This window comes from Bombyx mandarina, chromosome 19, assembly GCF_030267445.1.
Source record: "Bombyx mandarina strain Sakado chromosome 19, ASM3026744v2".
NCBI lineage: Eukaryota > Metazoa > Arthropoda > Insecta > Lepidoptera > Bombycidae > Bombyx > Bombyx mandarina.
Window position 1 is genome coordinate 7,817,883 of NC_143225.1, and position 23,558 is coordinate 7,841,440.

Here is a 23,558-nt window from a genome sequence, read left to right on the forward strand (position 1 = left end):
GACCTTCTACAAAAACTATTCCAAACCAAAAAATAAAAATGAAAACGTAACAAAAATAACTAGAATGGCGTAATTTACTGTTAAATAATACACTAATGTCATTTAAATGAATAATTACGTTAAAAAAAACCTAAATTATACATACTTAGATCGTTGTTTAAATAAAATTGAAATGAAGAATTCGTAAAATTGAAAAATATATTTATTACATAATCTGGTTCTATGTAGTATTTTGATTACCAAAATAAAAACGACATTAAGCATAGAAACAAATTTAATTAAGGTACAAATTATTCATATCGGCGAGCAAATTCAAAACAGCGGGGAAGATTACAAATTGATTTCCTTAAGAATTAGCGACGGCGGATAACAGAGCATCGAAATGCTTTCCTTGGGGATCGTATTTAGTTTTGAAGGCTTCGTATTCTTGAGGCAGCTTGTCCTTGACGACTTCAAGGAACCGTTTGAATAGATGTTTCTGGGCTGGAGTGCATTTGCCACATGCTTCTGCCACAGCTTCAGGAATGTCCTCTGAAGTAAGATTAAATATATTAAACGTATAATAAAACCGAACAACACAACGTGCCATAGGACAGTATATATAATATTGTCCATATTCTATTATGAAATTATCTCTCTCAGCCATCATTAATGCTGTTTTTTAATGATGGATTTAATTAACTACATTAATTTGAATATACGTAAAATAATAATGTATCTATTTTAGGTTAAATTGGTAGCAAATATGTGTTTGACTACTAATATCCAAACAATACATGTGGTGTTAAATTCTCAGAGTATTGTTTTAATTGTTAATTCTATTAGGCTAAGGGCAGTACTCACTTTTGAAATCCCCGGAAACAGCGTCGCAAGGGGATGTTTCTAAGAAGCATCCAATAAAGGCCTTCAGAGAATCAATATTTCCCACCAAAGCTTCAATATCCAGATCGTCATTTTCCGCGCTATATGTCTCTTTACAGTAGACAGCAGCGAACAGTGCAAAACACAGCACGTAGAAACCCTTCATCGCGAATTGTAGTCTCCAATCTGTGTACGAAATTAAAAGATTTGACTTTAAAAACCCGTCCGGGCGACCTTAAAACCTAGTTTGTGAGGCTTGGGTATAACGACTATTGACTTTTGAAGTCGTCGTGGCCTAACGAATAAGACGTCCGGTGCATTCGTGTTGAGCGATGCACCGGTGTTCGAATCTCAGGCGGGTACCAATTTTTCTAATGAAATACGTACTCAACAAATGTTCACGATTGACTTCCACGGTGAAGGAATAACATCGTGTTATAAAAATCAAACCCGCCAAATTATAATTTGCGTAATTACTGGTGGTAGGACCTCTTGTGAGTCCGCGCGGGTAGGTACCACCACCCTGCCTATTTTTGCCGCGAAGCAGTAATGCGTTTCGGTTTGAAGTGTGGTGCATCCGTTGTAACTCTACTTGAGACCTTAGAACTTATATCTCAAGGCGGGTGGCGCATTTACGGTATAGATGTCTATGGGCTCCAGTAACCACTTAACACCAGGTGGGCTATGAGCTCATTCATACATCTAAGCAATAAAAAAAAATTAAAAAAAAACATATCTGTGTTTATAAGAGCATAATATCCAATCAAGTTTGGTTCAAAAACTGAAATAAGAACTGTAACTTTTTTTTTTGCTTCATTTGCAATTTTTTATTCGCATTGATTGATTTACATGCGTCGTCCGATAATAATTTTTATCGGGTGGGCTTCTCAGCCCAGACTCTCGTCTGAGAGCTTAACATCATCTACTTTAAAAAAAACAACATGAACGTGACATGAAAATCAAGTATTCTCAATAATGCATAAAGCAATTAGTGAATCACAAAAAACTGCTGTACTGTGAACTGGCATCTGTTTATTTGATGTTCATGCTGACAGTTCTTCATTTAAAATACTGTTTATCAGATAGGTAGCACTTTGAGGTTGGGAATCCCAAGCTCGCAGTAGTTCAATCCAAATATTGACAAAGAACTTGTTAACCGTCCAAATATAATTCAACAGAAAATTTGTCACGTAATTTTTAAACTGAGTTCAAACGTTTGGAACGCAGTTATTTGTTATTAACATTTTTATTTTACAGAATAAATGTAGACTATTATTTAACTTAAGAGAAGTAAAAGTTTGCAGCTAAGCTACTTGAATTTCGGTTTACCAGCAAAGTAACGCATACAGAGGAAAGTAAAAAATAAATTTATTAGCTACAATAAATACAAAAAACCAGAAAATTGTGCAATACAAAGATAAATTTAAATAAAGTACAAAGTATTAGTCAAGACGCAATGTACTTAAATTGTATTGTACTAAAACCTTTGAGTAAAAACGAATATATGATGCGATTAAAATCTAGAAGAAGTAACAGAAAATCGCAATTCCAAGCCCAATGAAGCAAACATAGGTTACTTGCAACGTAATCGATTATACAACTCTGGGCCAACTGACTACAACTAATTTTATCTGTAAATAAAACATTTCGCAATTACTTAAACAAACCGTGACTAAATGTCTTGAATGTCAAGCTAGATTTGAATTAGGTAGGAAGATCGGGCCACCAATAACAGTTCCGTGCTGCAAAAAACGCTAGAACTATCGAGACGATTCTAGAACTATCGATATTGAATATAAGACATATGCAGGGCAACTCTTCAATTTTTTTGTGTTCACGAATTTAAAATAGCAAAAGCGATTTAAAGCAAAGAAGATTTAAATAAAGGATAAATGCTATATACGTGGATTGAAATGAATATTTTTTGTTTACCGCCAGATTTATAGGCTAGGTGGTGCGATGACCTCCGCACAGTGGCCGGCAAGAAGTGGATGAGGAGAGCCGCAGACCGGGCTCAGTGGTGTGGATTGGGAGAGGCCTATGTCCAGCAGTGGACGACTGTGGGCTGTTGATGATGATGATGATGATGATGTAGTTAAGATAAAATAAAGACACTGACGTTTTTAATAATTGTCAAACAGGAAACGCAGATGATGCTATATCGGTGTACTGTATATTGACAACAGGGAAGAACTTCCACCGAGCGGTGTTGTTACTCCAAAAAATGACGATCCGAATATTGTCAGTCAGTTTTTATTGCCTACCTATCTAGCAGTGATCTTGAGGGGATATCGTGGACGTATCTTCACTGATGAACGAGCTCACGGGACTCAGCCTGGGAGAGTTGCCAACGTCTGCCCTAACAAGAGCAGTGCTTTGTTGAATCTATAACCAGATCATGATACCACTAAAAAGATTGATTGCCCAAAAATTTTATATTTATGCAAGTTTATGTTGTTAATATGTCTAGTGAGATTCCGGTTTTTGCCGGATTTCTTCCATTCCATGCTATCATGTAAATTCCATAGACTACGGACTATGAACCATGAGCTCTCATCCACCTACTAAATCTAAACAAAAATATATGAACTAATAACAAAAAAGAAAACGATTAATAAAATACCCGTATATCATTTATCTAATCTAATTCAAGAGTCTTCTGTTTTTAGTCATTAATAACAAAAAGTTTATGAATTTTAACACACCGTAATTACCAAAAAATTTATACATTTAATTGAAAATCACGTACACACACAGAAACGTGATGATATAATCAAATTCTAAAATGATCTCTTTTTGTGTTCGAACGGAATACAAATTATATTATAAGCGTATAGAGTTAATGATGCAAATGACCTTAACTAACTTTGATTAACTAAAGCAACCACGGAACGGTGCGGTTTTGCTCGCGACGTGGCGAGTGCCTGACTAAACTAAAATTAATGAGTTCAACACAAGGCATTGTTAGTTCAGATGAAACCGATTACTACGAATTGTTCTCCCTTTTCTGTTATGTCTTCTTCTTCTTCCTCTTATCCCACGCTATATGAGATTGGCGCAGCAAATCCTATTATCATACAGCATAAAGATTTGGCATGTGTTCTAAGACCGGGCACCTGCTGACAACTCTTCTTGCATTAAATCTTCATATAGGTATCCATTGTAAAGTGCCATCCCTATGCCAGAGACCCTTGTCTGTTTCATTGTCTTCATCCGTTTTTGAGTTCTATTATTTACGTATTAGTAATCTAACTCACTAACACAACAGCCCGATGACAACAAGCAACCGGATAAGAACTCGGAAAGCGTCAGGGAATGGAGAGCCTTATGATAATATCATCACTTCCAATCATCAAGCTAATTTCACTGAGCCAATTATTCTCATTAAATTTCCGATATCATAGATACTTATCGTGATGAAATCTGTTCAGGGTGGTCATTGAGCGATAACATTATGTATTTACGTGAAGCTAGCGCCTAAGTCGCCATCGTGTGCTAATCAGAAAACAGCACCAATAAGCCTCTGTGTCGAGCAGTGGAATGTACGCTAATAAACTTTTTTTTGTGATATGATACTCTTTCTTGTATAATCGTGATTTTTAGACGAGATGAATGAAGAAGAAAATCATCCGAAAGAATGCGAATATTTTCAACTCAGTCAAGTCAAGTTGCAAGTCAAGGCTACCAATATAAAAAAATAACAAAACAGACTTACTGATTCGGAAGATTATTCTATACTCTGCACACGCCGAGCTCTTAAACCAGAATGGAAATGAAATAACAATCAAAGTCACGACGCAATCTCACATTAAGCATTCGTATGAAATTAAAAATAATATTTTAACATAACGACAGCGTTGGGAGTGATAGTTACAAAGAGCTTATCAACAAACAAACATAAATGACCGAGGAAAGTTACACACTATCAGCAATATAAAGTCGTTTTAATTAAGTTTAACAAAATATTCTGTCGTATATTTTGTATATAAATAAAATAATAGCAGTCTGTCTCAATTAGAGGGTTTTTTTATTTTTTTTATTGCTTAGATGGTTGGACGAGCTCACAGCCCACCTAAGGAGTAAAGTGGTTACTGGAGCCCATAGACATCTACAACGTAAATGCGCCACCCGTCTTGAGATATAGTTACAACGGCTGCCCCGCCCTTCAAACCGAAACGCATTACTGCTTCACGGCAGAAATAGGCAGGGTGGTGGTACCTACCCGCGCGGACACACAAGAGGTCCTACCACCAGTTGACAAGAGGTCCTACCACCAGTTGACAAGAGGTCCTACCACCAGTTGAGTGGGTGAATCGAATTATTGTAGAAAACATGTTATTTTTTTATTATTGCTTAGATAGGTGGACGAGCTCACAGCTGGTGCTTAAGTGGTTACTGGAGCCCATAGACATCTACAGCGTAAATGCGCCACCCACCTGGAGATATAAGTTCTAAGGTCTCAAGTATAGTTACAACGGCTGCCCCACCCTTCAAACCGAAACGCATTACTGCTTCACGGTAGAAATAGGCAGGGTGGTGGTACCCACCCGCGCGGACTATAAGAGGTCCTGCCACCGGTAATTTCAATTTTTTTAACTATGTTTTAGTAAATGCTCATAGACAGATGACACGTGATGTGATCGAGGCTTTGTGTGGTGGAAATCCTATCTTTCGTTGACCCATTTAAATAGCTCACAACAGAAGTAGGGAAAGCGGTGGGCACTTGCATATCATTCAACATTCTTATATACCTTACTCACAGGTGGGGTGAAGCCTTGGAGAGCAAGGGCGAGGCTCTCGCTGTGAGCCTTGATATCGCGAAGGCCTTCGACGGGGTCTGGCATAGGGCACTTTTGTCGAAACTATCATCTTACGGAATCCCCGAGAGACTCTGCAAGTGGATCGCTAGCTTTTTGGACAGGCGGAGCATCACGGTCGTTCTAGACGATGTCTGCTCCGATACCATGACCATTAACGCTGGCGTTCCACAAGGCTCGGTGCTCTCCCCCACGCTTTTCATCCTGTATATCAATGACATGCTATCTATTGATGGCATGCATTGCTATGCGGCTCCAGTAACCACTTAACACCAGGTGGGCTGTGAGCTCGTCCAGCTATCTAAGCAATAAACAATATAACAAAATCATGGGACGTATGCTCATTCGAGATGACCCATCCACTAGTTTCACCACAGCTCCCACCACCAGGCCGACTTCAAACTACCTGTAGCTCTATTTTCTCAGGCCTAATAATATTTATGTCTAAAGATACGACAGAGAGTATTGCTTTTGTTATGCTTTAATTATCAGTAACTACCGGCATCGTATCACCACCTTGCTTACTTCTGTCGCATTAGCCCATTTGTTTGAAGCGTACAACAGTCGTTATGCTATTGCTGCATTCACGTTATGATGTATATGAGCTCTGAAAATCATTTAACACCAGGTGGGCCATGAGCTCATGCAATAGCCTATGCAAAAAATTACAATATGGCAGAAGCCAACCTATTTGTATTCAAATTTATTGACTGCCAACCATGTTCATCAGAGGGCACAAACTTAAATACTAAATATCAAAGATCACGTAAGTCTACGTAGTTTTATTTTGTTCAATAAATTAACATATAACATCCTTAACTCTATATCCTTTAATATACTAATGTGATGTTGCAACAATACATTTTAGCGCACGTTTGCTTCAAAGAACCCATTCAAAGTATCATGGCAATGTTTCATAGCGAGCTTTGTTATTTAGTTTCGTGTAGGCATTCCTCTTTAGTCCGTGGCGTTGATGAAAGCAGTAAATTCCTGTTTGTATTGGCCCTTGGGGTCCTCCTTTATGGCAAGCTCTTCCCACAGGTCAGGCAGTTTAGTCTGGAAAGCCTTTACCACTGTACGGATCAGATGACGCTGTTTCGGGTTGCATTTGGCGCATTTAGTTCTAAGCGCCTCGGGGATTCTTTCTGTGAACACACACATTTACGTATTGTTATGATACTATCAGGAGTAATTTTCTCTCAATCGTGTCACTCTTGACAGAGTGGTCGTGATCGTCATGTAGTGTTGGAAGGGGCAGACTTGAGGCGTCTCAAGATGTCCTGCCATTTCTCTCTGCTCGAGGCCATTCTACTGCACTCATTAAAGGGACCTAAATGGAAATCTACTCCCGACCAGGAGTGATACCACATTAATAATAATGACTTGTAAGCTCGCCCGGATATGTATATATATTTTGCGTATTTATGCGGCGAAGCAGTAATGCTTTCCAGCGTAAAGAAATGGCCGACAGCACAAATACAGCGCAGATGAGACTTCAAACAGTTATCTCAAGATGAGTGGCGACAATGTCCTTGGGCACAGCTAACAATTAATAAAAAAGGAACTTTCACAGAAAAAAAGGTTTTTAATGAATGTATGTCTAATGAATCACATGCTTATAATACTGTTTAAACTCTAGTTTTCTTTTCGTTTGTTAGTTTTATTGAGATCTCTCTCACTACGCTATCATTTTTATCCAGTACATAAAGAGATCACATCTAAAAGTGGTCACAAATAACATTAGATACTTATAATATAAGAGAGCTCCTTAAAATTAGAAATGCTTAATTTCAATAGTTGGAATCGTGGATAATCGATCAATTGATTCTAATTTAACTATACAGAAAAGGATGTTTTTATCTTCATCATTTCTCGACATCGGTAAACTGATAAGAGTTAAGAACAGAATAACAAAAAATAAATATTGTAACTTATCAACTTACTCTTAAATTCTGTTCCTTCGGCGGTACAGGGGCCTTGGTCGAGGAAGCACTTGGCATAGTTCTTCAAGAGGCGCAAGTTGCCCACCAGCTGCTCAACGTCAAAATTATCATATTGACTGCTGTAGTATTCTTCCGGTCGGCAAACAACGACCGATACTAACGCGCATAAAATCAGGATCGTCTTCATGTTTACTAAAATTAAAATAAACTGTGATTATAGTATACAATAAAAATAAATAAATAAATGTAGATAATTTGCAAAAAGAGAGCATAGCTGATCTTGAATTTTAGTTGATATTATTCGCAATCCAGGTCTGTTAAGTTGTAGTTTGTTAGTTATACATACTTTCACGTCTGCTACTATTCAATCGATAATAATTAAATTTTACATTCATTTTGTAATGGGTACAAAAAAGGTCAAAATACTATTCCCAAGAGATTGCTTTCTTCGGTATTCGTGTTAATATGTGTTACATGACAATCCTAAAGACAATGTATGAAAACTGATCTAAGCTATAATACTCGAGGCAAATTTTAATACGGTATAATTTATATTCCTTTAATTTAATAACGTTTAATAAAATAACAACTAATAAACTAAAAATAACGTTTGATAAATACCAAAATAGTTCATTCACTAGACAAGGAGCGCTTAAAATTATTATATTCGCACACAACAGTGCCAATAATTTTTTTACAAATTGTTTCACTTTTTGGATGTCGAACGACTGGAAATACTATACTAATCAATAACTTCGACTGTATAGAATTTTACTCAATGAAAGGCCCAATCTAGTAGATCTTCAATCTTATGAAAAAGTAATGTGCATCGACGTACCTGTCAACCTGTGTCTTGTATTCCAGTTAAACTTGAACTATTCATTTCAAAAGACTGGAGATCTTTTATATGGATTGTAAATGAGAAAAAAAAATGAATCATCGTACGTGTATATCCATATTTAGCGGCATCTATCAGAGACATCAAAACCAAAGTGCTGACGCTAAGATATTGGAACTTGCGAACAGAACATGTAAACAAGAGTGTCACTGGTTTCATTAAAACGTACGTGATAATTTGTTGTACAACATTTACATGAACCTTGTTCCGATATGACAGCAATTATACAATGCATTGCTTACATCACAAATTTTTATGGACTTATGTTGACTGGCACAGGTCAGTACTACCACACAAACTATTCTGATTCATATAGTATGAAATTTCTTACTTCGTTGAGACTTCTACTTCATAATTCGACCAGCCTCGTACCCTTCCGATTTAAAAAGAAAGAAAGAAATCCTTTATTCGCCAAGCATAGTGAAAATAAGTTATTACATAAGTTAAAAGCAGCGTGTATGCTTTGTCATTATTTGACATGTGCAAGATATTATAATATTATATAATTTACCATTCATTCATCCATAATTCAACTAATAATTAAAAAAAACATTTATTTTCAATGTCGTCCCTAAGAAAATCATTTATGTGATAATAATTTTCACTAATAAGATTATCTTTTAGTTTTTTCTTAAAATGAAAATCGGTTAAGTCTCTTAATTTCTTTGGTAGTTTATTAAATATCCTAACGCTCATGCTTAGTATACTATTAGTCTTTAATGTAGTTTTGGATTTTGGAAAACATAGTCTTCCAAACATAAATTTTAAACTACAATATTATACTTCACGCTACTCTGAATATCAAGCTTCATAAAAAAAGAGCCATGGTGTACATATATTCAAATCCCACGATTATTTCCGTGCTCAAGGAAAATCGTTTTTCGTTGAATTGACTTTCGGGCTAACTATCACGAATTACATCATGTCAGTTGTTCAAACAGTAAATTATGGGTATTTATAAATATCAGAATAACACCATGCCCATTGCCCGCTTATGTATTCTGGAAGTAGTGAATCCTAACCCACAGACACAGCCCACTGAGTTTCTCGCCGGATCTTCTCAGTGGGTCGCGTTTCCGACCCGGTGGTAGATTCTGCGAAGCACTGCTCTTGCTAGGGTCAGTGTTAGCAATTCTCCGGTTTGAGCCCCGTGAGCTCACCTACACAAGCTAGGGTAAGCTGAAATAACCTCTCCAGGCTATCAGCATAGATAAAAAAAAAAAAACAAAGCTAATTATAAATTCGCTTGATTAGATTACAAAGGTTGCTTAGTTATCAATGTGTGAGGACCGATCTAACAATCAGAACCATTGTTAAGAGACTGTTTACATTTTATATATCATGTTTTTTTTAAATTGAGTTAAACGTAATACGTTTCTTAAAATTTTGTTATCAATTTCGAAACAATTATATGGGTACACCGGGGTTATCCGCCGGCTTAAGACTCATATAAATGTTTGAGAGGCTACCAAAAGTTATCAAATATTAAGCCAGCAGCACGAAGTAATAATCAATTTCCTGTTTTAAGAATAGAAATCATGAAATTTACGGTAAGCTGTTTCTTTTCAATACTTCTTCTTCTTCCTAGCATTTTCTCGGTCTAGTACCAGTGTCCGTTTTCCTACTTAAACTCCTCCACTTTGTCCGGTAACCTTCGGGCTGATGTTATTCGCGTCCATATCCACCTTTACGACATCTAACCAGCATTTCTTGGGCCTACCCCGCAGACTTTCCTGCAGCCTGTCTGCTACGTCATGAACTCCAATGCTGCCTTTTCAATACTTGTTTAATAAAATTGAACGTGTACATTGTGGGCGGCCAATTCGCTTCTGCTAAAAACACTTGGCTCATACGACAAAACAACGAATTGATTAAGGATTTTTTTACAAATTAGGTATTAGTAGATATTTATCTTCTTGCATATATTATTAGAATTTATTGGTATTTTGTGTACATTCGTCGTTCATCCCTTTAAGTTAATTATATACGGTGCGAGATTTTTTTTGAGTTGTATTTAGTGACTTACTGATTAGTTGTTAATCTACTTAACTACTACTAAGTATACTTATATAATATTATAAAGAGGAAATATTTGTTTGTTTGTTTGTTTGTTTTGAATAGGCTCCGAAACTACTGAACCAATTTGAAAGATTCTTTCATTGTTTAGGAGCTACAGTATTCCCGAGTGACATAGGCTATAATCTTTTTTGGAAAAATTAGGGATCTTTACTAAAACTCCAATAATGTAACCCAAGGAGTAAAAAAATTACCTAAAATATTCTTTACATCGCGTGTCCTGCGAAAACTATTGATGATAAAATAAAATAATGTACTACGACTTTGTAGAACTCATTATTAATTACAAAAAGTGTCACGACAGCAAATGTCTAACTATTGTAGTTATGCCGCAAAGTATTCTTTTATTTAAAAAATAAAACAACGTCAAATACGTTGAAATTTTTGTTAAAGACCCGAGCGGAGCCGGAGCGGGCCGCTAGTTTTTAATATTGTCACTCAATTTAGGGAAAGGTTTAAAGAATGTTGGGAAATTCAAGCTTCGTTATCATAAGAGGATCTGTGATTTAAAAAAACTCTGTAATGACTGTATGACTGTAAAAAAACTCTGTAATGACTGAAAACTCTGTAAATGTTTTACTGGTGGTAGGACCTCTTGTGAGTCCGCGCGGTTAGGTACCACCACCCTGCCTATTTCTGCCGTGAAGCAGTAATGCGTTTCGGTTTGAAGGGTGGGGCAGGCGTTGTAACTATACTTGAGACCTTAGAACTTATATCTCAAGGTGGGTGGCGCATTTACGTCGTAGATTTCTATGGGCTCCAGTAATCACTTAAAACCAGGTGGGCTGTGAGCTCGTCTACCCAACTTAGCAATAAAAAAATAAAAAAAATATTTAATTTAGTAGCGTATTTCTTATTGAAAATCGTGTGTATTTCCAGATCGCTTTTGCACTGATCGCTATGTTTGCGATTGTAGCTGTCAACTCTCAAGGTAAGTAAATATATCTTGGCCGTACAATTAAGGTTAACTTGTTTAAGCATACTTAATACCTACACTGTAAGTCTTACTTACGTAATAAAAATATAGAAGTGATTGCAATTGTTCAGTATTAAGGTACTAAGGTTCTGCATTCGATGCTCTAGGCACTTCTATTTAAACTAGTGATCCCGCAGTAGTAGAAATTTGACTATAATTAATTGAAATTATAAGTTTGAACATCATTATGGTTCTATTATCAAAGACTTCTATAATCAAAAATTTCACCAAGGCTACGCTATAGACAAATAATACTAAAGATAAACAATATTAACCTATTCTAAATTTGACCACAGACTTCAAGCAATAACAAAAGTTTGACAATAAACAAAGAGTACCTATATATATATTATATGTGTGTGTGTCAAATACATGGTAGCGAGTGTAATGTTTTTTTTATTAGTTTAATGCATTATAAACGCATATATTTTTTTTAATATTAGCATCTGCACTCCTCTATAAGTGTGGGAAATTTCATACTCCTCCGTCCGCGCAATTTTCGTAAAAAGGGGTACAAAGTTTTTTCTTCACGTATTAATATTATATAGATATAAATAACCCTGTCATTTTACTATGTTTTTCGTTTCATTAGTGAAAAGGATAGTCAAAGATCAAGGTTGTTGGAAACATTTGGAGAGCATTGGCTGAGCCAATTCCCTTTGTCTTTCCATCGAATGAAAATTGTTGTTTCTTCTTTCTTTCTTTAATACATATTTACTGATTCAATCTACAAATAAACAATATTTTTTATTAAATGTATATTAAATACATGATGATCTGTAACAGGGACTTTTATTCTCTCGAACTGTCTTTGTCTGATGATAAAATCTACCAAACTTGTACTATTGTACTGTGGGCAATTTACTTATATTCTAAACTGGTAAACAACAACTTATTCAAAAATATGTAGTTTACATTATACCTATGTAATGTTACGATGTCAATATCAAAATCGATATGATCATAAGCAACATTTAAATTATGTAAAAAAAATCCCTCTAAAGTTCTTTCAAAGTGAACTCTAAAGTAGACTCTTGAATAAAATTCACTTACTCCTTACTTCATTTATTGTTTATAAGTCGTTTTTTATAAATGAAATATTTTTTTGTTACAGAAAACGGCGTGGACAATCCCGGTAAGCATTCCAGAATTATATATAAATTGAGCAACTAGCTTTCACATTAATTAATAACCGATTTTACAGGTGGTAGGACCTCTTGTGAGTCCGCACTGGTAGGACCACCAGCCCGCCTATTTCTGCCGTGAAGCGGTAATGCGCTTCGGTTTGAAGGGTGAGGTAGCCGTTCTAACTATACAGAGACCTTAGAACTTATATCTCAAGGTGGGTGGGAAATTTAGGTTGTAGATTGTCTATGGGCTCCGGTGACCACTTAAAACCAGGTGGACTGTAAGCTCGTCCACCCATCTAAGCAATAAATAAATAAATAAAATACTACTTGCACTTAAATGCTAAGATCACCTAATCTATAATTTCAAACGAACCTAAATAAATTAGTTGAAATTGTTGTATTGTGAATGAATCTCCGAAATTTTGTAAATAATCAAAGATAATTTAAGCCGTAAAAATGCTTAATACACGGATAAATTTGCTTCTATCTCTCCTTTATACTTGAAGACAAAAGCAATAGTCTAACTCAATAATTCTTTCAATTACCTAAAAGGTAAAATAACAGTAAAGATGAATTTTTTTCTCAGATGGCGAAGTCGCCCCCGGCGCTGATCCAGGTAGGTTAGACTGAAAATTTTGTTTTGAACGTTTTATTATGGACGAAGACAACGTACTGGCTTTAAGTTAACCGCTTCCGATAGCCAAAACAAATCATGTTACTGTAAAGCATGATAAAATCTATCTATCTGTCTCTATATATAAAAATGAATTGCTATTTGTTAGTCTCGCTAAACTCGAGAACGGCTGGACCGATTTGGCTAATTTTGGTCTTGAATTATTCGTGGAAGTCCAGAGAAGGTTTAAAAGGTAGATAAATATGAAAATGTTCGGAATTATATAAAAACAAACAATTTTGTTTTTCTTTTGATGTGTCCCCTTGATGTGTCTTTTATTTATCGATTGAGGCACTACGAAGTCTGCCGGGTCAGCTAGTGCGAAATATAAGTAAAACCCTTTTACACAATGCGTGTAGTGTAATGCTTAATTCAAAATCAGTTGATGCGACGGGACAACGGTCTTGTAAGACGCACAGGGGCGTCAATGATAATTTCACGTTAGACTGCGTGGTGCGAAAAGTGAATTAGTTATTTATACATAGCAAATTAGTGATGTTATTCAAACAGTCGCAGGTTCGATTACGTTTTCTTTGGAAAATACAGTAATTTATTCTACACAGCTCGTATAACCAGTCTACACTTGTCCACTTATCTTGGTTTTTACCGGCAATTCTAAATAAAGTGCTACTGTATAAGTTTTTGATTTGATGTAGTACATCACTTTACTGGTGGTAGGACCTCTTGTGAGTCCGCACGGGTAGGTACCACCGCCCCGCCTATTTCTGGCGTGAAGCAGTAATGAGTTTCGGTTTAAAGGGTGGGGCAGCCGTTGTAACTATACTGAGACCTTAGAACTTATATCTCAAGGTGTGTGGCGCATTTACGCTGTAGATGTCTATGGGCTCCAGTAACCACTTAACACCAGGTGGGCTGTGAGCTCGTCCACACATCTAAGCAATAAAAAAATAAAAAAAATTAATATTTAGTTTAGTCTGTTCTATTGGTTGATTTTAAGCTTACAAATTAATGAATTTAACAATAACGTTACTAATGGTCAACTTTCAACAGTGTTACCGGTAATACTCATCAAATTTCTTCATCAAATTTAATTTAATTATTCTTTTTATTTGCAGTGAAAGTTGTGGATGAAAATCATGGCGGTAAGTGACGTGAAATAAAAATATATTCAAAATATGCCAGACTTTGAATGTTCAAATTCTTAGAAACCCTAAAAAAAGATTATATAGAATTTTTCGCGTTTCGTTAATAATTAACTACTAAAATAAGATATATTCAATAAATAAATACTCATTTAAAATGTACGCAAGTGCATAAATAAAAATATAATATAAAAATAAACGTCAAGCAAGCAAGACCTCATCCAATATTGATTCTTCTCTAACCCTTTGGCCTTTAACATCTTCAATTTGTTGTCTAAATTAGTTGCTTCTATAATACTAGAAAGATCTAAAATTTATCAGTTCTGAAATAATTTACTTTAGGTACCAAAACATTAAAAAATTACAGAAATAGTTTCAATAGTTTTCGTGCGATGCTCAAGCGAAAGAATAAACAAACCACACAACAAATTTTAGAATAATAATATGTATTTTTATTACTGTGTCATGAATTTACATAATAACACAAAAATAGCGATTGAGTGATCGATTTAACTTAAAAAATATATGGTGTCGTGGAACACCAGGTAGGAACGAAGTTCTTTCGGCTAATGTAGAATCGACACAATTTGCAAAAAATAAACGTGGCTATTCACGAGTAAAATGTATCTATAATGTGAGTATTCGCCACGTGCTTGTCCATGAATTCATGAGTATATCCTATGCATTGGCGGGGTGGAGTGGTAATAGAGAGAGAAGGGATGAGAGAACTAAAAGAAAGAAGGAGAAAGAGAAAGGTATTATACACTACTCGCTTGTGTATACGACTGTCGCGCCTGCGCACGTCTCATTTAACGGTTTTATTCCACGGACTTTTTCTTACGGTTTTACTATCACATTTTTTTCAGTTCGGTCGCGACGCAAAATCCCTATCTCCTCCAAGCCTACCGTAAGGAACTTCGTTCCAATAATTTACTCAAAATTCCCTAGACCTATATTTTAATTTAATATGTTATTGATCGTCTCACAACCCCCCATAAAAAGCTTTATTCGAAACATTTCAATAAAGTAAATTGTTTTTTTTTGTTTTCAGTTAACATTGTTGACGGCGAACGTAAGTTATACATAATATTCTTTTAAAACATTTCTTGTCTTACGAATTGTTAATTGATATTTTTATTTCAGCCGGTGGCCAGTACCGTGATGGCGGCGAAAAGTAAAGATATGTAATCTTATAAATGTGAGCCATTTGGCTTAACATTTGTTGGTTTAAATTAACATTTGTTAATTTAATACTATAATAAATAATAAATGATGTAAACATTTTTTGTTGTTTTATTTATCCTATTCTCACAGTTTTATAATGGTGGATAGAAACTCGTAGAATCCGAGTGAAGTTATCATTTGTTACTTTTTGTTTAAATACTTGAGGCTTATAGACAACCATTCGAAAAAATATCGGCATACAAATTGAGGGGCATCGAGCCGGATCTATTACCGCTACAGTGTTATAGAAAGGGCTACATAAACCACGCGTCTTTTATTTCTCAAGCCAAACAAAATTACACCTTATCACCTTAACATATGTGTTCTAAACAGTCACAATCTCTTTGTTAATCGACTTCAAGAATAGGCGGAGGCTCTCAATTGGATTGTATTTTATTATGCGTATAAGCTCAGATAGATAGATAGCTTTTCTAGATAAATCGATTCTAACCATTTATCTTTTTTATTAACTTGAAAGCTGGTGCTCTCATGCGGTGAAGTTTAACTTTTATCCATATCTGCTTATTTAAATGCAATTCATATTTAATTGATTTTGATTACATTGACGAAATTCTCATTATATTTTGATAAAGTCCATTTTTTTTGTTAAAATTGTGTATTACTACTACGTGAAGCAGTAATGCGATTCAGTTTGAAAGGTGGGGCAGCCGTTGTACTGTAAAAACTGATGAGATCTTACAACTCATGTCTCGAGGTTCGTAGCGGCATTTATGTTGCAGCTGTCTATGGGCTCCGGTTACCACTTAACACCAGGTAGTCTGTGAGCTCGTCCATCCAACTATACTATAAAAAAAAAATGAACTCGTGGCTTCTACTCAATACCAAATGCGCATATTAACGTGCAGTAATGAATAAAAAACAGCAGCCGTCCTCGAGGTAGCACACCGAGTCTGATTATAGGGTTGACCCCACTACTCTATCCTGGTTCTGACCCCGGAAAGAGATCAGACGTCGGGTGAAAGAGTCCAAGGGAAGTCATTTGGTGGATAGCGCCCTAAAATATCCTTGGACTCGGAGTCCGCTCCCAAATTCTAGGGACCGTCAACACCCACATACCCGCACGCCCCTTGGCGCGAAAAATTCATGCACTAGGCTCGGCTCCCTGTCCGAAACAAACATACTATAAGCTACCTTTAAGCGAAATTCCATTAAAATACGTTCAAAAACTTTTGCGTCTTTGGGTAAGAAACATTCAATGTTTCACATTTAAATTATTAAATAGTCTAAATTGGCACGAATAGACCAACTATCAGAGCTGGTGTCGAGCGTTTATCGATTTTAAGATATCGGGCTGAAATTTTAATTACATCAAAGTAACACTTACTTGCAGCCTACTTTAGGATACGTGTTGGTGTTTGCTTATGCGTTAAGATTCTGACTTAAAGAGAACATTTTTTACCGAGCGGAATGTAGCTTACATAATTATTGTAATCAAAGTTTGTCGTGTTTTGAAACTAAATATGAAGGCTTAAAGTGAAGATCAAACCTGAGATATGCGGACGACACCACAATCTTTGCATCTTCGCTCCATTCTGCCGATATCTTCAGCAGAATGGAGCATGAGAGCGGGCTGGTGGGACTCACTGTCAATAGGTCCAAAACAAAAGTCATGCTTATTGATAGGGAAGGACAACTCATTAGGACAGGCGAACTCTCGAACGTAGAATTTGTTGGAAAGTTTATCTACCTCGGATCTCTACTTACTGACCAGGGAGGAAGCGAACGGAAGATCAAGAGAAGGACTCAAATGGCCAAAGCTGCGATGAGCAAGCTTACACGTATTTGGCAGGACAGAAAAATCTCCAATGCTACCAAGATGAGACTAGTCCGGACGTTGGTTTTCTCGATTTTCCTCTATGGTGCAGAGTCGTGGATGATTCGAACAACAGAGCGGAAAAAAATAGAAGAGTTCGAGATGTGGTGTTGGCGAAGAATGATCCGCATACCGTGGACCACCAACAGAACAAACAAGTCTGTCCTCGAGCAACTTCGTATAGAAACGAGACTGTCGACGATTTGCTACCAGAAGGTTCTTGGTTACTTTGGTCATATTGCTCGGCGGACACCAGACAACCACCAGGCTACCTAATCCAACAAAGATTCTAATTATTGTTCAAATTAACAAGTCAAGGACTTTACAGGGATCATTCAATAATATCCCATTGTGCTCATTGAAGCGACTTGAATCAGTCCCAATGACATCACACACTAAAGAGATACAAGTTTGAACTGACACTAATTGAATACGACGCTAGTGGACCGATTCGCAGCGCCGACTGTTCCAATATAACCTCGTTTGCAGCACTCGTCTCACACACGCTGTTATAAAAAATATTGAATAAAAATGAGTGTTTATATCGGTGGTTTTATATGCGCTCTTGTATTGGTAAGTTATGAGAAAAATTTTGCTTAAAATTTGTTATTCGGTGAAAGGTCAGTTGTTAAACGGGTCCGCTTACAACGAAATTGCGTCACTTCTTTACTAACTTTGCTGATCGATCGCTTAATTTACGGCAAAAAGTGATTTAATATTTAATTTAACAAGATTCCGTAGATAAGTTAAATTAGCGTGCCGTTTCTTTCAGGCCGCACTGGTCATCGTTTGGATAGCCTACTGCATGTTCATAAGAGAACGTGCGAAGTCAGAAGACCTTCAATACACAATATCCGACATACAGCACCGGAACTATCTATTCTCTCAAGAGCAAGAAACTCCGGTGAAAGAAAAGAAACTGGCTGCGGGAATTTTCGTGTTGCCTTCGCGCCATAAGCAAACCGAGGACGATTACCGCAACAGACCGGATTACCCTGAGAGTCCGCTGCCGATATCACAGCCGAGCACAGGGAAATTAATAGAAATCCTTAATGAGGATCCTAATGTTCATTACATGGACGGTATATGCGAAGGCAGTTCTAGAACGCCCCATCACAGCGATGTATAATGAAGCAATTAATATAACAACTCACACAATGGCACATGAATTGTACTTGTTATCTACACCTTTCGAGATTATTACGTCTGAAATGTACTTTTAAAACGTTTTTAATAAAATAATAAAAATTACAAATAACAATCGTTTAATTATTTTATTCATTAAATCAATAGATATTAATTTTATGCGATTGAGTAATTTAAAAAAATATATGATTCACTCATTAAATTCAAGCTATTGCACAGACAAGGAAAAATGTGTGGTTTATACATGTTTATACCTAATACAAAGATATCGTGAGCAAATTGAAAGAATGAGTACCATTATACGTTCTTGAATATTAAACGTAGGTAAATTCAGTAAAATATTAAATTAAAAGACAATAAAATACGATAAATATAATAATAATATTAAACACATTCAAACTGTTCACATGAGACAACAGCCTTAAAATATCATCGCGGGGGAAGAATGTGTACGGAAACAATTATTACTATGTATTTTGATCTAAAATATGTTTGTTTCGATTAATTAATAAAATTTGGTGATCCCAAAGACACAATTCATCCACAACGATATTGCTGTTGTAATTATTAGGTGTTGATATCAATTAAACCGGTTATTGCGTCAAGCTCTTAACACTATCTGCCATTTTATCGATGACACTCTTTTCTGTTGGCTTGAATACGTGAACGACCGCATCGCCAGCATCGCTTAGGGTCTTCACGACTTCGCTCCAGGCATTCTTCATGGATTCCATAACATCACGTTTCTCTATATTCCTCGTTTCTGATGGAAAAGCTACTGCCACAACAGCGATATACTGGAAATATACAATATAGATTTTCGCAGAAACTACCTGCCTTTATTACTATCTCAAAACAATTCTGCATCAGTTTCTAGCGTGACTAATCTATACTAATATTATAAAGAGGAAAGATTTTTTTGTTTGTTTGTATTGAATAGGCTCCGAAATTACTGAACAGATTTGAAAAATTCTTTCACTGTTTGGAAACTACACTATTCCCGAGTGACAGGCTATAATATTTTTTAAAAAAAATTAGGGATCCTTACTAAAACTCCAATAATGTAAAAAAAATAGATAAAATAATGTACTACGACTTTGTAGAACACATTATTATTTACAAAAAGTGTCACGACAGCCTATGTTTAAATATTATAGTTATGCCGCAATAAGTGTTCTTTTATTTTAAAAAATAAAACAATGTCGTTGAAATTTTTGTTAAAGACCCGAGCAGAGCCTGAGCGAGCCGCTAGTATAACAATAAAATTCATACATCGACCTGATGTCTCAAGGTGACGTTGCCCTAATTCTTTGATAAACAAAAATAGAAAATTAATCAACTAAAGGAACTTTTTTCCACTCGTACCCGATCTATAAATCTAAATTTTTAATAGATATTAATGAATATAATAGGTTGGAGAAAAAGTCTTTTCGCATTATAGTATGTATGAACTTGTAATAAAATCTCTTTGGCTATACTATTTGTATCTGGCTGGTTTTGATATAACTAAAAGTTAAAATTTTAAAGAAGATAATTCCAAATTGAAATTAAGAAAATGTGTGATTTTTATTTATTTTTCGTACTATCAAGATGAGTGATGCTAATGAAGAAATTCGATACATTTTAAAATTTTACTACAAAAAAGTTAAAAATGCAAGGCATGCCGCGAAAAAACTTTGTGATGTTTATGGACCTAGTGCAGTATCTGTGAGAGTAGCACAAATTTGGTTTAAGCGTTTTCAATCCGGAAATTTTGATGTTAAAGATGCACGTCGTTCTGGTCGCCCTATTACGGATAAAATGGATGCCATTTTTGAAAAAGTGGAGCAAAATCGGCATATCAGTAGTTACGACGTAGCTAAAGAACTGAGAATCGACCACAAAACAGTCTTGGCGCATTTGAAAAAAACTGGATACACAAAAAAGCTCGATATTTGGGTACCTCACGAGCTCACTGAAAGAAACCTAATGAACTGTGTACTCATTTGTGATTCGTTATTACGACGTAATGAAACCGAACCATTTTTGAAGAAGCTGATAACTGGGGATGAAAAGTGGATCACGTACGACAAGAACGTGCGAAAAAGGTCGTGGTCAAAGGCCGTTCAGGCTTCACAGACTGTGGCGAAACCCGGGTTAACTCGCAACAAGGTGATGCTGTGTGTGTGGTGGGATTGGAAGGGCATTATTCATTATGAGCTGCTACCACCAGGTAGGACCATCGATTCTGAACTCTACTGCGAACAACTGATGAGATTAAAGCAAGAAGATGAGAGAAAGCGGCCGGAATCAATCAACAGAAGGGGTGTGGTTTTTCATCATGATAACGCTAGATCTCACGCATGCTTAGCCACTCAGCAAACATAAGAGAGTTTGGTTGGGTGGTTGTAATGCATCCTGTAGTACATCCTGTAGTGCACCTTCAGATTTCCACCTGTTTCTGTCCTTCCGAATTATTTAGGCAGTGTCAGGTTAACATCACGAGAAGACTGCCAAAACCAATTGTCGCGGTATTTTGATCAGAAGCCCTAAAATTTCTATAGCAATGGGATCATGTCACTACCTACAAGATGGCAAAAAGTTATCGAACAAAATGGTACCTACATATTTTAGTCAAATGTAAATAAACTATAATAAAAATGTTGTGAATTTTCTTAAAAAATTCGAAGAAACTTCTTCCCCAATCTATTATTTTGTTACTCGAATCGAAAATATTAAATAGGAATTTAAAATTTGCATACCCATATTGATTTCATTACAGCACCAAATAAACGCTAATCTCTACCATAATAAGCCTTGCTTAGAAACGAAAAAGAAGAAGAGAAGGAAATTAAAATAACCCTTTTAAAAGGCTAGGACAGTTTCAATTAGACTAAAAAAAATCTTGATATCATAAATAGTGACTGCTTCGCAAGAGAAATAATCAGGGCGCTTGTAGCCGTCCTGGTGAAGAGGCAAAACCCTTCGAGCCGCCAACAAGCCCATCAGTCGAGAATAAAAGCGGTGACATCAACATTATCAACATTAATGCAATTTCAATAGGACGAGAGCTCTCTTTTTTTTAGCCTATGCTGATAGCCTTGAGAGGCTATATGAGCGTCATCCTAGCGTGTAGATGAGCTCTCGGGGCTCAAACCGGAGGTGTTGCTAGCAAGAGCAGTGCTTCACAGAATCTACCACCGGGTCGAAAACGTGACCCACTGAGAAGATCCAGCGAGAAACTCAGTGGGCTATGACTGTGGGTTAGAGCTCTCCAAACACTAGTCGAAAAAGCACGACGGTGCTAAATTTAATGATTCTCAACAATACTCTTATAAATAATACTGTTTAGTTTATGATAAAAAAAATACTTTTAAGTTTTAATCTAACTTTTATTATTTTTTGTTTACAATTTTTTACGTTTTTAATTATTGGTTCTTTATATTAATAGTGGGCACTGGATCTGTGCATGCAGCCCATGTCAGCTCCCAATTGAGAGCATTAGGTCATGTTTCATTTCATTATACGATACTTTTATTTCCTATTCAAGTTTATCCAGATGTAAGCTTAGTACGTACATATATACATAGAAAAAATAATACCGTACAGAAACCGGTCTGGGACACCGGTTCTGTATCCGGTACATTTTTCAGTAATAAAAGGCTCTTATTTAAATAAAAGGTATTATTAATATAAAGCTACATCGTGCATTTTATATACATACTAAATTTCTTCAAATGGGCAGCTTTGCCTAAAAAAATACCTATATCTACATACTAAAAACATATCTTCCTATCATATTATCATGAAGTACATCGTAAAACGAAATCTGATTTAAGAGAACACCTTTCTGAACTAAACCTATAGCCTATTTCATACTTTAACAAAATGATTAGATACTTACAAGACAACAGAGAAGTAGCAATCTAAAATCCATTTCAACAGAAACAATTAGCGTGACAACGGCTCCAAAAAAGATAGGCTTTGGAAAATGTAGACTAATGTCTGGACAGTTTGAACTTCTGTCTCCTACTGGACAAGGGGACACAAAGGAACGACAGGAAGGCATGATTTTAGTTCGGCCACGCACATGTGACGAATCAGCCGAGGATACGAAATTACCGGGGACAATGAATAATGAAACATCAGGGCTGTGCTGACATTGTACTCAATAATATTTATAGTCTCATTTATAATACTCACACAGTGCTATTAATATTTAAGGATGTACCGAAAAACTTTAATTTGAATTTTTATATAATTAATCGAAAATCAAATATCATAATATCCGTGTAAGAAACAGTAACATTTTTCATATTGTTTTCTGTTATTTTTGTAACAAAAAACACAAGAGTGAAGCGAAGTTTTTCAATTATTAGAAACACTATAAATTTTTTTTTAAATAAATTCTCATATCCATTATAATATAAAAAAATTACAGATATCTGCATACCTACGTCATTATTTTTTGGTTAGGACATGTCTGTAGTTTTTTTATAGTTATATATACATCAGTACTGTTAATAATATAGTAATATTATTAACAGTTTCCAAGAACTATGCAGTGAATCTGCTAAATCCAAATACACGTTTTTCTGCAAAACCTTAATAAATTAGTATTGTGTTAACGTGAGTATTGAATGTATTGCCCATGCACGATTTGCTGAGTAAGCTGACCAAATCGAACAATATTCGTTGGAGAATGACACGAAATACTGTGACCCTAATTTTAAGTAAATAACAAAAAAATAAAAAATTGCGAAATTATTAAATTCCAGTTTTTGTTGGCTTACTTGGTTAAATGAGCGGCTACCAGATGCATTAAGCACAATAATATCAAATATACCTTACACCTTCAAAAGTGAGGTTTAAGTTTCAATTTCAATGAAATTCTTTAT

The 23,558-nt window shown here is 35.7% G+C and overlaps 4 protein-coding genes and 1 long non-coding RNA gene across 5 annotated transcripts; 2 read left to right on the top strand and 3 right to left on the bottom strand.

Moving 5' to 3' along the window:
* Nucleotides 1-256: 256 nt before the first annotated feature.
* On the bottom strand, nt 257-4,731 carry CSP7 (chemosensory protein 7). The gene is made up of 3 exons (XM_028174563.2): nt 4,577-4,731; nt 844-1,047; nt 257-531 (listed from the first exon to the last, which is right to left on the bottom strand). The coding sequence occupies exons 2-3, from the start codon at nt 1,025-1,027 to the stop codon at nt 347-349; spliced, it is 369 nt and encodes a 122-aa protein (XP_028030364.2). The 5' UTR covers nt 1,028-1,047; nt 4,577-4,731; the 3' UTR covers nt 257-346.
* Nucleotides 4,732-6,445: 1,714 nt separating this feature from the next.
* Nucleotides 6,446-8,618, bottom strand: CSP8 (chemosensory protein 8). Its single transcript, XM_028173385.2, has 3 exons — nt 8,460-8,618; nt 7,622-7,813; nt 6,446-6,823 (listed from the first exon to the last, which is right to left on the bottom strand). Exons 2-3 carry the CDS (start codon nt 7,806-7,808, stop codon nt 6,636-6,638), a joined length of 375 nt encoding a protein of 124 aa, XP_028029186.1. The 5' UTR covers nt 7,809-7,813; nt 8,460-8,618; the 3' UTR covers nt 6,446-6,635.
* Nucleotides 8,619-9,914: 1,296 nt separating this feature from the next.
* LOC149500840 (uncharacterized) lies at nt 9,915-15,760 on the top strand. The gene is made up of 7 exons (XR_016324735.1): nt 9,915-10,069; nt 11,475-11,526; nt 12,686-12,706; nt 13,288-13,317; nt 14,451-14,477; nt 15,529-15,549; nt 15,621-15,760. It is a non-coding gene; the product is annotated as an uncharacterized LOC149500840 (long non-coding RNA).
* Nucleotides 15,761-17,924: 2,164 nt separating this feature from the next.
* On the top strand, nt 17,925-18,796 carry LOC114243192 (uncharacterized). The gene is made up of 2 exons (XM_028174596.2): nt 17,925-18,108; nt 18,308-18,796. Exons 1-2 carry the CDS (start codon nt 18,067-18,069, stop codon nt 18,662-18,664), a joined length of 399 nt encoding a protein of 132 aa, XP_028030397.2. The 5' UTR covers nt 17,925-18,066; the 3' UTR covers nt 18,665-18,796.
* Nucleotides 18,784-22,725, bottom strand: LOC114243203 (uncharacterized). Its single transcript, XM_028174607.2, has 2 exons — nt 22,565-22,725; nt 18,784-19,478 (listed from the first exon to the last, which is right to left on the bottom strand). The coding sequence occupies exons 1-2, from the start codon at nt 22,595-22,597 to the stop codon at nt 19,275-19,277; spliced, it is 237 nt and encodes a 78-aa protein (XP_028030408.2). The 5' UTR covers nt 22,598-22,725; the 3' UTR covers nt 18,784-19,274.
* Between the last annotated feature and the right edge of the window lie 833 nt (nt 22,726-23,558).

What these genes read in the sequence shown, in the direction of transcription:
- LOC114243203 (XM_028174607.2), bottom strand. Translation starts at nt 22,597, where the DNA reads ATGGATTTTAGATTGCTACTTCTCTGTTGTCTT. An exon ending in TGCTACTTCTCTGTTGTCTT is followed by an intron (nt 19,479 to 22,564) that starts GTAAGTATCTAA and finishes GTATATTTCCAG; the next exon opens with TATATCGCTGTTGTGGCAGT.
- LOC114243192 (XM_028174596.2), top strand. Translation starts at nt 18,067, where the DNA reads ATGAGTGTTTATATCGGTGGTTTTATATGCGCTCTTGTATTG. An exon ending in TTATATGCGCTCTTGTATTG is followed by an intron (nt 18,109 to 18,307) that starts GTAAGTTATGAG and finishes CGTTTCTTTCAG; the next exon opens with GCCGCACTGGTCATCGTTTG.
- CSP8 (XM_028173385.2), bottom strand. Translation starts at nt 7,808, where the DNA reads ATGAAGACGATCCTGATTTTATGCGCGTTAGTATCGGTCGTTGTTTGC. An exon ending in CGAAGGAACAGAATTTAAGA is followed by an intron (nt 6,824 to 7,621) that starts GTAAGTTGATAA and finishes GTGTGTTCACAG; the next exon opens with AAAGAATCCCCGAGGCGCTT.
- CSP7 (XM_028174563.2), bottom strand. Translation starts at nt 1,027, where the DNA reads ATGAAGGGTTTCTACGTGCTGTGTTTTGCACTGTTCGCTGCTGTCTAC. An exon ending in TGTTTCCGGGGATTTCAAAA is followed by an intron (nt 532 to 843) that starts GTGAGTACTGCC and finishes ATCTTACTTCAG; the next exon opens with AGGACATTCCTGAAGCTGTG.